The sequence below is a fragment of the Elephantulus edwardii genome, unplaced genomic scaffold, assembly GCF_000299155.1.
Source record: "Elephantulus edwardii isolate Elephantulus edwardi_28Jun2011 unplaced genomic scaffold, EleEdw1.0 scaffold00269, whole genome shotgun sequence".
In the NCBI taxonomy this organism is placed as follows: Eukaryota; Metazoa; Chordata; class Mammalia; order Macroscelidea; family Macroscelididae; genus Elephantulus; species Elephantulus edwardii.
Window position 1 is genome coordinate 1,106,889 of NW_006400019.1, and position 12,089 is coordinate 1,118,977.

The window sequence follows — 12,089 nt, forward strand, 5'->3', positions numbered from 1 at the left end:
GGACGGGTCCTTGGAGAGGGACATCATGCTTGGGAGGGTGGAGGGACAGCGCAGGAGGGGAAGACCCTCTATGAGATGGATTGATTTCGTGACTGGGGTAATCGGGATGGATGTGTCAGAGGCAGTGCGGTTGGTGCAGGATAGAGCAGGGTTTAGGGCTGTTGTGCATAGGGTCGCTATGAGCCGCAAATGACTCGATGGCACATAACAATAACAACAACATTGAACACTAATAACCAAATCAGAAATGTTGAGAGGTAACATCAAGGACGTTATCCGTGAAGAAAACAAAAGGTAATAGGAAAGAAAGAAAGGGCAAAATAGATGTCAGAAGAGCTTCTGAAACTTGCTCTCAAAAGAAAAGAAAAGAAAAAAAGGGAAACTTAAAAAAGAAAAAAACAGCTGGTGGCCTAGTGGCAAGAAGCTGCATTGCAATCCCAGAGGCGCACAGTTCGAATCCACCAGATGCTCTGCCTGGGAAGGAGGGACAATCTCCTCCTGTACCAGTCAGATATGATTTGACGGTACACATACACACACACACACACACACACACACACACACACACACACACTAAAATTAAAAAAAAAACACAAACAAACCCAGGAGCTCTAGTGGCCTAGTGGCAAGAAGCTGCACTGCAATCCTAGAGTATGCGGTTCGAATCCACCAGATGCTCTGCTGGAGAAGGAAGGGCAATTTCCTCCTCCTGTACCAGTTAGATCTGATTTGATGGCACACACACACAAAAATAATAAAATAAAACAAAATTTAAAAAATTAAAAAACAAACACAAGTGACAACAGTAGCTCAAAAGATTAGATAAGAATTTTACCCAATGAGGGAGGTCAAAGTGCACAATGTAGAAACTGCTGAATTGATATATATTTTGTTGTTTATATTTTGAACAATAAAAACAACAAATTCAAGGCTAAAGTTGCAATACTGAAGGATTCTGTCAGAAGCATTAAAAAAAAAGATGGAAGGAATATACAGAGTTACAGTGTCAAAAAGAACTGGAACACAGTGAAACATTTCAGGAATTAGTAACATATGTTCAAGAACCAAGGTTAATGAAGGAAAAAAATTCAAGCTGCTCTTGAAGGCACTGGCAAAAAATAAGGCCTCAGGAATTGATGGGATGCCAATCGAGGTATTTCAAAACCAAACATGTACAGACCTGGATGTGCTCCCCAGTCTATGCCAAGAAATTTAGATAACGGTTACCTGGCCAACTAACTGAAACAGATCCATATTGGCTCCTATTCCCTACCCCTCCCCTCCCTCCAAAAAAGGTCATCTAACAGAATATAGAAATCATCACATTAATATCACACGCAAGTAAAATCTTGGAAAACAAAAACAACAACTGAAAGAGTACGTCAGCAGGAAACAGCCAGAAATGCAAGCTGGACTCAGAAGAGGCTGTGACGGGAGGGAGATCATTGTGGATGTCAGATAGCTGAAAGCAGAGAAGACCAGAAAGATATCACCTTGTGTTTTATTGAGTAGACAAAGCCATTTTGACTGTGTGGATCACAACAAATTATGGCTAACACTGAGAAGAATGGGAATCCTAGAACACATAATTGTGTTCATGCGAAACTTGTACATAGGATGAGAAACGGTTTGAACAGAACAAGAAAACACTGCATGATTTAAAATCAGAAACAGCCTTTCTGGGTGGTGACCTTTGCATGTCAACATGCATCTCACAAAGGATCACCTTCATCCCTCTCCAGAAGAGAAGAGGAAACACAAGAAGCACCTGGTGCAGAGCCCTAATTCCTGTTTCATAGATGTGAAATGCCCAGGAGACTGTAAAATGCACAGTCTTCAGCCATGCACAACAGTAATTTGGTGTGTTCTCTGTCAGCTGACAGGAGGAAAAGTAAGGCTTACAGAAGGATGCTCCTGCAGAAGGAAGCAGCATTCAGAAAACACGCTGAAGCAAGAGGAATAGGAAACTATCTCAATAAACACCATTTTGGATTAAAAACAAAATTTAACCAGAAAACATGTGCATCAAAGCTGTGTCCTTTCCTAATATCTATTCAAATTTATGCTGAGCAAATCATTCAAGAAACTGGACTTTATGAAGAATGTGGCATCTGGATTAGAGGAAGACTCATCAATGACTTGTACGATGCAGATGACACAGCCTTGCTTGCAGAAAGTGAAGACGACTTGCAGCACTTATTTCAGAAGATCAAAGACTACAGCCTTCAATATGGATTACATCTCAACATCAAGAAACAAAATCCTCGCCACTGGACCCATAGGCAACATCAGGATAGAGGGAGAAAGACTGGAGTTGCCAACAATTTTATTTTACTTGGTTCCACAATAAGCACCCATGGTAGCAGCAGTTGAGATTTCAAAAGATTTATTACACTGGGAAAATATACTATTGAAAATCTCTTTAAAGTGCTAAAGAGTCCATTTAAAGACCAAGGTGTGCTTGATCCAAGCTGTAGTCTTTTCAATTATTTCCTATGTGTGAATGCTGAACAATGAACAAGGATGACAAAAGAAGAACCGTGGTGTTGGAGAATACAATTGAAAAGCCCATGGACTGCCAAAAGAACAACAAATCCGTCTCGGAGGAAGTGCAACCAGGGATGATGGGCTTTTTGGTTGGGTTTGTTTTTTTTTTCCTCACACTCTTTGGGCATGTTGTCAGCAAGGGTCAAGTTGTTTTTTTAAAATCCAACATTCTTTCCTAATAAAAACACTCAACAAAATAGGAATAGAAGGTAAATTCCTCAACATAATTATACACACACACACACACATAAACGTGTGTGTGTGTGTATGTGTGTGTAGAATTATTGTTATGTGCCATCGAGTTGCCTGGAACTCATAGTGACTCTATGTACAACAGCTCTGAAGCCTGCCCTGTCCTGAGCCAGTCTCACTGATATACCCACCCCCATTGCCCCAGTCATTGTATCAATCCATCTCTTCCAGGGTCTTCCTCTGCTGCGCTGTTCCTCCACCCTCCCAAGCATGATGCCCTTCTCCAAGTACCAGTCTCCCCTGGCCACATGCCCAAAGTATGTGAGATGGAGTTTCATAACCCTAGCCTCCAAGGAGAAACTTGGTTTCACCCTCTCCAAGACAGATCTATTTTCTTGGTGGGCCATGGTATGTTCAAGACTCTTCTCCAGCATCACAACTCTAGGGCATCAATTCTTCTGTCATCCTTAGTCATTGCCCAGCTCTCTGATGTATAGCAAGTAATTTAAAAAAAAAACCATGGCCAGGATAAGGCAGACCTTGGTCTCTAGACTGACATTGTTGCTTCTGGAAAGGTCCAGATGCAATTCATTTTTTAAAATTTGTTTACCTGACTGCTGGTGTTAAGAATGTTTATTGTGGAGCCCAGCAAGCTGTATTTGTTAACAACCTCAATCTCTTCTCCATCTATCATGGTGCTGCCAGTTGGCCCCGTGGTGAGAATCTTTGTCTTCTTGATGGTGAACTTCAATCCATATTAACTATAGTCCTTGACCTTCTGCAGCAAGTGCCTCAAGTGGTCTTCAGTCTCAGTAAGGTTGTGTCATCTGCATAACGTAGGTTGTTGATGGATAAGTCTTTCTCCAATCCTGATCCACATTTCTCCTCATAAAGCTGAGCCTTCCAAATGACGTTTTTCATAGAGATTGGAAAAGTATGGAGACAGGATGCATCCCTGACATACTCCTTTCTATATTTTGAACCATGTAGTGTTTCCTTGCTCTGTTCTGAGAACTGCTTCCTGGTCTAAGTTTCATATGAGCACAATCAAGTGTTCTGTGATTCCCATTTTCCTCATATGAGCACAATCAAGTGTTCTGTGATTCCCATTTTCCTCAAGGTTAGCCATAACTTGCGATCCACACAGTCAAATGCCTTTGCATAGCCAATGAAACATAAACATTTTTCTGGTACTCTGTTTTCTGCCAAGATCCATTTGACATTGACAATAATGTCTTTATAAGCTCTGGTGGCCTAGAGGCAAGAAGTTGCACTGCAATCCTGAAGGCACGTGGTTTGAATCCACCAGCTGCTCTGTGGGAGGATGGGCAATGAGCAATCTCCTCCCATGTGATTAACTGCCTCTGAAAACCCACAGGAGGGTCACCTATGGGTCAGTTTATATATATATAAAATACAATGATCAAGAAGATGGCTTTCCCAGGACAAGGCACTCTGGATGTGCTGACCCCTGCAATTTCCCAAAATGTGGGAAATTGTGCATACTTTGTGGTAGTGGGGAACTGTGTGCATGTTATTCCCTAGAAAAAAAGAAACATGTACACAAAACTCTCAACAGGAGGAGATTGAAGGCATTCGCCTTGTGACTCGGAACTCACCAAGGATACCCTCTGCCACCGCTCCTATTTAAAAGTGTACTAGAGGAGTTAGCCAGAGCAATAAGGTAAGACAAGGAAATAAAAGGGACCCATGTAGGATGCCTCCCGCTCACCTCACAGCCCACAACACAGTTATAGTAATGAAAACAGCTTGTGCAGTTAGCAGGCACTGGTAAAAAAAGAGACACAGGCCAATGGACTAGAATTACGAACCCTAGGTTTATTGGGGAACTTTGCATTGTCAGGTGCTGGCTGACTAAACAGCTCATGGTGATCCTATGAACAGACCTGCACCCTGTCCTATCCAGTGCCACCCTCACGATCACTGACACACTCGAGCCCATTGCTGCAGTCACTGTGTCAGTCCACCTGGTTTAGGGTCTTCCCCTCCACCATTCCAAGCATGATGTCCTTTTCCAAGGACTGACCCCTCCTAACAACATGCCCAAAGAATATGAAACCAAGCTTCACTCTCCTTGCCTTCAGGGAGCATTGTGGCTCCACTTTTTCTAAAGATATTTGTTCTCTCGGCAGTCAATGGGACACAGAGTACTCTTTTCCAACACTGTAACAGCCAGCCAGCAAGCAGGTGTGACCCGGAGCCCTGCCTGCCTGCCTGTGTCCTATCTAGCCCCTGACTGGTTTTATGTTTTATTAGGTGCGTAACACTTATCTGGGTGTTATTAGGTGCCATCAAGTCAAATAACTCCACGCACAAATGGCAACGCTGTCTAACCAACCCTGTACCACACCCACAGTGGGCTACACCTTTGTGGGCTATGGGTTTTCACTGATTTTCTCAGGACCGCCAGCTCTTTCTTCCAAGTTCATCTTCATTTGAAAAAGCCTCTGAAACCTGTTCATCACAGCAGCAGGAAAGTCTCCACTGCCTCATCTCTAGCTGGTGGCTGTTGGTGACGCACACTGGCGGGGAGCTGGCCCCACACCTCCTGGCCCATCATTGCCTCCCAGGCATGGGTGCTGTCAGGTACTGCGGCATCAGCCCTGTTACCAGTCCTCAAGATGTTACAGCCTCTCATCTTCTACACTACTCTTTCCCCTCTCTGATTTATTTCTCCTCCATCACTCTTTTAAGTCTCTCTGATACTTTCTTTCTCCCAGTCTCATTGTGTTACATCCTTGGAAAGGTCACAGCCCTCCCTTCCACCTCCCAAACAACAGACCCACTGAAGTGTTTCTAGTCTTTAAATTTCAACAATTGCATTTTTCATTTGTTTCCGGGTTTGTCCTCGAGTTTGTCTAAGGGTGAGGATGCTGGTGAGAGTGCCAGTGTGAGAACAGCCGGGTGCTACAGAGAGAAACTGAAGTCTGCGGCGATACCACCCCGAACACGCCTGATCTCGTCTAATCTTGGAAGCTAAGCAGGGTTGGGCCTGGTTAGTACTTGGATGGGAGAAACTGAAGACAATCCTTCTCTAGGACCAGCGACTCCATTTCTGAAGATCCTGATGCCACCATGTAAGCCTAGAGAAACAGGTGCAAGAGTATTCTTTGTAGTGCTGTTAGTAACAACAAAACAGAGAAGCAAATGTACCAGGGTCTTCCCAAAGTGCATCAGCTGTGGTCCATCTGTATGACAGAACACAGGAGTTAAAATGAAACCCAGGACTGGCCACCCGCAAAAGCTGCTGCCTCCCATTCGACCTTGTCCTAGGTCACATTCACGGCCATGGAGAAATTGCTAACATACTCTGAGAAGCAAAACATTGCATTGGAGAGACTTCATTTTTGAAGAATTTAAAAATCTGCAAATCACATTCATATATTTATGAGCACAAGCATATGGTAAAAATACAGAGCATGAAAAAACAGAACATTGCATATTATAAGGGCATAAAATGAAATATAATTTTTTTGCAGGTAGATATACATATTTGAAGGGCTATTACATTTTAGTTCCGAGTACAAACTGGCCAACAGTCTGTTTCTATCTATGTTTAGTTATAAGTTTATTTTATTTCCCCAAATTACTTTTTTCCCCCTCCAGGTCATTTTTAACACCGTTTTTACCTTCAAGTAGACTCCCACGGCCGCAGTGCTGACCACTGCTTGTGTACTGCTTCTCTTAGCATGGCTGGCAAGTTCTCCAGTGGCCTTGGGGTCAGAGGTCACACTGCCAACCCAAAGGCAGGGGCTCAATCCACCCGCACCTCCTCGGCAGGAAGACAATGGAGGGGCACCAAAGAGTCGGTTCCAACTCGACAGCAATGAGCTGGCAGAAGGTCCCCAGGAGTTTCAACCAGCTGCTGGCCCTGCTTCCCATACAAGGCTGGTTTCTCATGGACGGCCAGGCCCAGCTGGGGGAAACGGGGACCTGCCTGAGGACACTCACCTCCCCCACTGTTTTGCACAGGATCACTTTTGCTCCAAGCTCCTCATGGGCTCACTTCCCACTATCCCAGGCTCTGGACCCCAGCCGACCTGGAGCCCATCCTTCCTCCCCTCCAGTGACATCCCCCGCCCCCGAGCCTGTCTGGTTTAGTGTCAAACAGTTTTTCAGAATCCAGGGCTCTCCAGAGTCAGGCCAAGCTCCTGGGCTAGCAAAGTCTCGCTGTGCCTCATCTGCAAAGTGGGGACATCAAGCAGCATTGTGTGCAGACCACAGAACCCACTCATCAGCCACCAAGCACGCTGTCTACCACACCCACAGAAGCCAACCTCAGAGAGCGCAGAGGTAAAATGGCACAACACACTTTATTGCCCTAAACTGCATGAAACCCTCCCGATGCCCAAGTACGACAAAGGACACTAAAGGATGGCGGTGGACATGGCCCTCACTGCCTGAGGCTCCACGTGAGGTTTGGGGGTAGAAAGAAAAAAAAACTTGGTTTGGGGTCCATCCCTGAGGAGGTAGCAGGCTGCTCACAGATTAGCAGGGAAATGGGCAGGCAGGTAGGCAAGCAGGTGGGATCCAGCCAGGGAGCTTCCTAGACTCCCAATTACTGGTCCATTCTGGCCACTGGCTCACCTGCTTGCTCTATTCCTTGCTGCTGCCCCAATTCCTTTCTTCCTCTTCACAAAGAAGGTGGAGAACAGAAGCCCCTCCACAAGTGAAGAGCAGAGAGCAGGGCTGGCCAAGTTCGCGAGAACAGAGGCGCCACAAAGGCCTGAAGTCATCCACGCTGAGGCTCTGTCCAGGCCACCACCCAGAGACCACATGGAGGCTCTAGGTCGGGATGCTGCCTCTTCCCCTGAGTGGGCCTGGGCCCTCCAGGACAGCGTCGGCTCCTTGGCCTATCTCAGTGGCTGCAGGTGGCTGTGGAGCTGCTCAGCCTGGGTCTTCAGACGCTGGAACTCATCTTGAATGAAATCGGTCAGGACCTTGCGCATCTCTACCTGGAGGGAGAAGACTGGGTGGCTAAGTGGGCAAGGAGGGGAGAAGAGCCCTGTACCCCAGCATCACATGGTCACAGCCTCCATCTGGGGATGGCCTGGGGGAGACAAGGCACTTACGGCAGACTTATTCTCTGCTCGGAGGCGCTCAAGAACAGGAAGGGCACTGAAGGGCTTTCCGATGAGTACGGTGATCTTCTGTGGGAACAGCCACGTGCTCCGGTCAGGAAAGTTCGGTGTTCCAACCCAGTTGTGAGGCCGAGGGTGTAGCTGTCCTGCCTGAGTCTTCCCAACTTCCAGGGAGGAGGTCCTCACAGCTCCTGGGGCCAGGAAATCTCCTCTCCACTAAGTTCTGTCCCCTACTGCTGCAGCTTTAGGCTTAGCCCATCCCTCAGCAGCAAGACATCAGGGAAGGTGGCAGACAGATAGAAGGACAAATAGACCAGCAGCTGTACTCACCTGGCCAAAGCGGGGGAAGTAGGGTCGGCTGTTGGGAAGGACGTCATTCATCCCTAGGGTGCAAGAGACAGGGAAAGGCACGTGGCAGAGAGCCCACTCTGCCTCCTGGCATGCACCTCCCCCATCCACATGGCACCCCATGGCCTCCAGGCCTGAGGGGGAGGCGTACCGACATGCCACAGTGGCAGAATGATAGGATTGAGACGACATTCAGCAATCAGGCGCCCAATTCCTGCCCACAGAAGAACATGGTGGAAGCTGAGCAGAGCTCCCCAGCCATCTTCGCCTCCACCAGTGGAACCAGCTCCCGGGCCAGCCCTTGCCGCCGCAACACACCCAGCCATAGTCCAACCCATCCTTCCCCGAGACAGGCTGCAAAAAAGGCTCTACAGGGCAACGCTCACCCCACTTGAAGCGCAGGAACTCAGAGCTCATGTTGACCTTCCCTGTCAGGACAGGAAGCAGAGAAGAGGCTGCAGCCCTTGGACCCTGCACAGGCTCACAGCCCCGTCCCTCCCAACTGACCTTCAGGAAAGATGTGCACCCAGTCCCCGTGGTTGAGCTTCTCCAAGATGAAGTCCATCCCCCTCTGATAGACACCATCTCCTGCGGGGAAGGGCCCTTCTGGTCAGTACCCATTCTCCCACAGAGGTGGCCAGTCTGTCCACAGCCCACCCCAAACCTTCTCCCTGGGGGTTCTGCTGTCTACAATGACTTCCTTGACTACACTTACTCACATGTCTTGACCCCAGTCTAGGAAGGAAGCCCAGCTCACCATATCCTCATAACCCCAGGCCCCTCGACATCCAGTGACTTTCCCAATGCTTGCCTCAGCCCCTTGGGTCTCGACACCCTTCGCTCAAGACTACTCTCTGGATTCGCTACACACAGGAACCACAGCAACTTTCACCTCCTGAATGCAGCCCCTTCCCCTTCCATCTCTAACTCTGCTCCTCCAGCTGGGGCCTCACCCCTCCAGCCGCCTAAACATGTCACCTTGCGGCTCACAGACCACATCCACTCAGCTGTTCTCCCTGGGATGCACCAAGTCCTTCCATCATCAGCACTGAGGCAATCGCACCTTACACAGATCCTGCCTGACATGAAACCAGCCAGGCCTGGGCCCCAGGCTCTCTTCTGGCGAGGCCCTGGTCTAGGTCAGGTCCTGTAATGCCTCCTCTCTGGTCCCTACCCTCCCTCCTGTCCCACTGGCTCCTCCAAGACAATGCAGATAAGCCACTCACTGAAAACCAAAATGCTCTTTTAGGGAGGACCTTTGAGGAATAATGTAGAACATTCAATTGAATGTGTGGAGACTGGGACTCGCCACGGGGCCCAAGCAAAGCTGCATCTGTGCTCGCAGTAGTCAGTCCTATTACCACAGCGTGAACACAGGCGCGCTGGACATGGGCCACTCAAGGAAACAGCTCCCTGGGGTCACCAGCACATATTGTGCTTTCAGTTTTCCCAGGGCCTCTCTACTGCCAGCCGCCAGCCCCTCTGCTCCATCCAGCCCCACAACACTTCTCCCTTCAGTATTCCCAACCTTAGCCAAGGTACCCACTGTCCTTCCAGCAGGTCAGCCAAAAACCTAGTGGTGTCCTTGATTTCCTTATATTCTTCCATCAACACAATCAATCCCTCAACAAGTCTTTCTACTTCTGAAGCACATCCCAAGGCTGTCCCTTCCTCCTGCTCACCATGGAGGCCCCCAGAATTCCAACAATTGCTCTTGCCTGGCCTCCAGCCCATCCTGCTGCACAATGCTGGTCCCGCTGTGGCCAGGGTACTGGCTCTCTGAGTCAGTAAGGCTACACTCCTAGACAGCCCAGACCCTTCACCTGCATTTTTGCTTCCCCTTACCTCTTCAGGACCAGGCACATGCTTGCGCTTGCCTATAACGCCTTTCTCTCTCCATCCTCTGCCTGTAAAAATGTCTACGTCCCCAACTGCAAGCTCCTGCCTGTGACTTGAACCAGTGACTTCACCCCTTGGAGCCTCCTTTTTCTTGTTTGAACGACGGGAGTTTGAATCGCTCCTTCATCTCAGGATTCCTCAATACCAGAACTCACACCCTACATCCCGTCAGAAGCAAAGTTCTTGTTTGTTCTGTCTGCCACCTCCCTAAGAGAAAGGGCTGGGACTCCAGTGCCAGAGCTCTGTGGGCAAGCAGTCCAAGGACAGCTGCAGAGACCCCAGGGCTCTCCCAGGAGTCACCCTCTTCCAGCAAACTTCTTCTGCTCCTACTGCTCCAGCAACCCCCTGCTCCTCACACTCGCAGGCTGGTGGCCCCCTGTGGACTTTCTACTTGGTGGAGTGCCAGTAGCTCCCATGGAGGTCTGGGGACGCGCCCTCCCAGGGGAGGGGCCCACCTCGGCACACCGGCACACACTTGCCCAAACTGAAGAAATGAGAGTGCAGCTCCTTGGTGAAGCAGATGTCTGCAGCTGCAGGGGTCCTGTAGCAGAGAGAGGGGCCGGCCATCATCTCGGTTTCCCCAGCCCTGGCCCCTCACTCCCCCCTCATGATGCCTGGCACTGGAAAAGAGGCACCGGAGGGCCTGCAGAACCCCAGCCAATGCCCTGCCTGGACTGCTGGCAGCTGCCTCAGGGGCAGAGCAGGAGGAAGGCAAATCTGGGCAGACGGGTGGGGCCCATTCCCCTCACCAACGCATCAACTTCAGGTTCCAGATGTGCCTTAGCTTCAGGATCCCTGGGGGAGGAGAGGAGCACGCTTTCCCATCACACTGCTTCAGTGACTGGGAGCCAGGGCAGAGGAGCTACCACCTCCCCTGGCTCTCAGCTTTAGCCACTTGGGTGGGATCCCTGACTCCATGTAGCTCCTCTTTTGCCCTCAACCCCCATTTCTTACTAATTGCTGCCCTGCTTTCCCCACCAGCTCTAATGCCCCACCATCCCTGCCCACCTTAGGCTGGAGGGCTTTGAGAGGCATCAGTTGGCCAGGCCACACTTCCCACCTCCCTCCCCACTCCCGCCCTCCAGTCCTGCGTAGTCTGCAGAGCAGGCACTTGTCAGTGGGGCAGCAGTTTCCCATAGGGACAGACTGTGTGCAAAACCTAGCAGGGGCTACTGTTGACAGGTCACCAGTTCTGAGAACACAAGGTCCACAGGCCTGACATCATTGTCAGGGCAAAACTATTTTGATCCCGCTGTGGCTAGGGCTATGCTTACTCGTCCCCTACAAACCCCCAGGCCCTATCCAGTTCACGCTTCCAGGGGGTCCTGAAGGGCCACCAGTCCACCGCTCACCAAGGAGAAGGGCACCCAGAGGTAGCAGCCCAGTCTGCACCCTCCTCTGGTGCCCCGCCCCCTCCCCCGGCCCTGGTACCCCAGAGATGAGGGTCGTCCATGCAGGACTGGTGATTGGAGACGGTGATGAGGGGGGTGGTGGGGCCCCGGTTCTCGATGAGCTCGTACAGCACTTCCTTGTTGTGGACGGTGAGGTGGTTCATGTACTCTGTGGAGAGGGGCGCGGTGGGCCAAGGCTCGCCCGCCAGCGCTGCCGCTCCCCACCCCGACTCGGCAGAGCGCCCTCCGGCGGCCCACTCACTCGTCCAGAAGCAGCTGTAGGTGCCCACCAGGCCCATGACGACGCTGCTGGCCAGAGTCCAGGAGAGCGGCGGGACGGGGGGGAACGGCCACTTCACGTGAAGTGGCATCGCCCTCCGCGCGGAGCGGAGCGGTCAGCACCACCTGGGCTGGGAGGCAGGGGACTTGGTCAAGGTCACTGCGAGGGGCAGGGCAAGCCTCGGAGCGCCCCTACGCCTTGGCCACAGACGGGCGCCGCCCAAGGCCCGCGCGGCGCGACGACCGGAGGGACAGGAGGGCCGCGGTCGCCCCGCGCTGCGATCCGGCCGGCAATCCGCGGCCCAGCGCCTGGCGCCCCACGCCTGTCGTA

General features: G+C 50.5%; 2 protein-coding genes across 3 annotated transcripts; one reads left to right on the plus strand and one right to left on the minus strand.

The window, feature by feature from the left end:
* The first annotated feature begins 1,705 nt into the window (after positions 1–1,705).
* On the plus strand, positions 1,706–1,963 carry LOC102876969 (40S ribosomal protein S27-like). Its single transcript, XM_006899972.1, has one exon. It carries the CDS (start codon positions 1,706–1,708, stop codon positions 1,961–1,963), a length of 258 nt encoding a protein of 85 aa, XP_006900034.1.
* A 5,647-nt stretch (positions 1,964–7,610) lies between these two features.
* TAZ (tafazzin) lies at positions 7,611–11,854 on the minus strand. Of its 2 annotated transcripts, XM_006899919.1 has the most exons (10): positions 11,742–11,854; positions 11,520–11,648; positions 10,838–10,883; positions 10,544–10,629; positions 8,697–8,777; positions 8,576–8,617; positions 8,341–8,403; positions 8,172–8,224; positions 7,833–7,910; positions 7,611–7,715 (listed from the first exon to the last, which is right to left on the minus strand). In XM_006899919.1, exons 1-10 carry the CDS (start codon positions 11,848–11,850, stop codon positions 7,614–7,616), a joined length of 789 nt encoding a protein of 262 aa, XP_006899981.1. In that variant the 5' UTR covers positions 11,851–11,854; the 3' UTR covers positions 7,611–7,613. The 2 variants fall into 2 exon arrangements, with proteins under 2 accessions (XP_006899981.1, XP_006899982.1); XM_006899920.1 differs by lacking the exon at positions 8,576–8,617.
* Positions 11,855–12,089: the final 235 nt, after the last annotated feature.

Coding starts and splice junctions, on each gene's coding strand:
- TAZ (XM_006899919.1), bottom strand. CDS start 11,850: ATGCCACTTCACGTGAAGTGGCCGTTCCCCCCCGTCCCGCCGCTCTCC. Junction 11,649..11,741: donor CTACAGCTGCTTCTGGACGA/GTGAGTGGGCCG, acceptor CCCTCTCCACAG/AGTACATGAACCACCTCACC. Junction 10,630..10,837: donor AACCTGAAGTTGATGCGTTG/GTGAGGGGAATG, acceptor TCTCTGCTACAG/GACCCCTGCAGCTGCAGACA.
- LOC102876969 (XM_006899972.1), top strand. CDS start 1,706: ATGCATCTCACAAAGGATCACCTTCATCCCTCTCCAGAAGAGAAGAGG.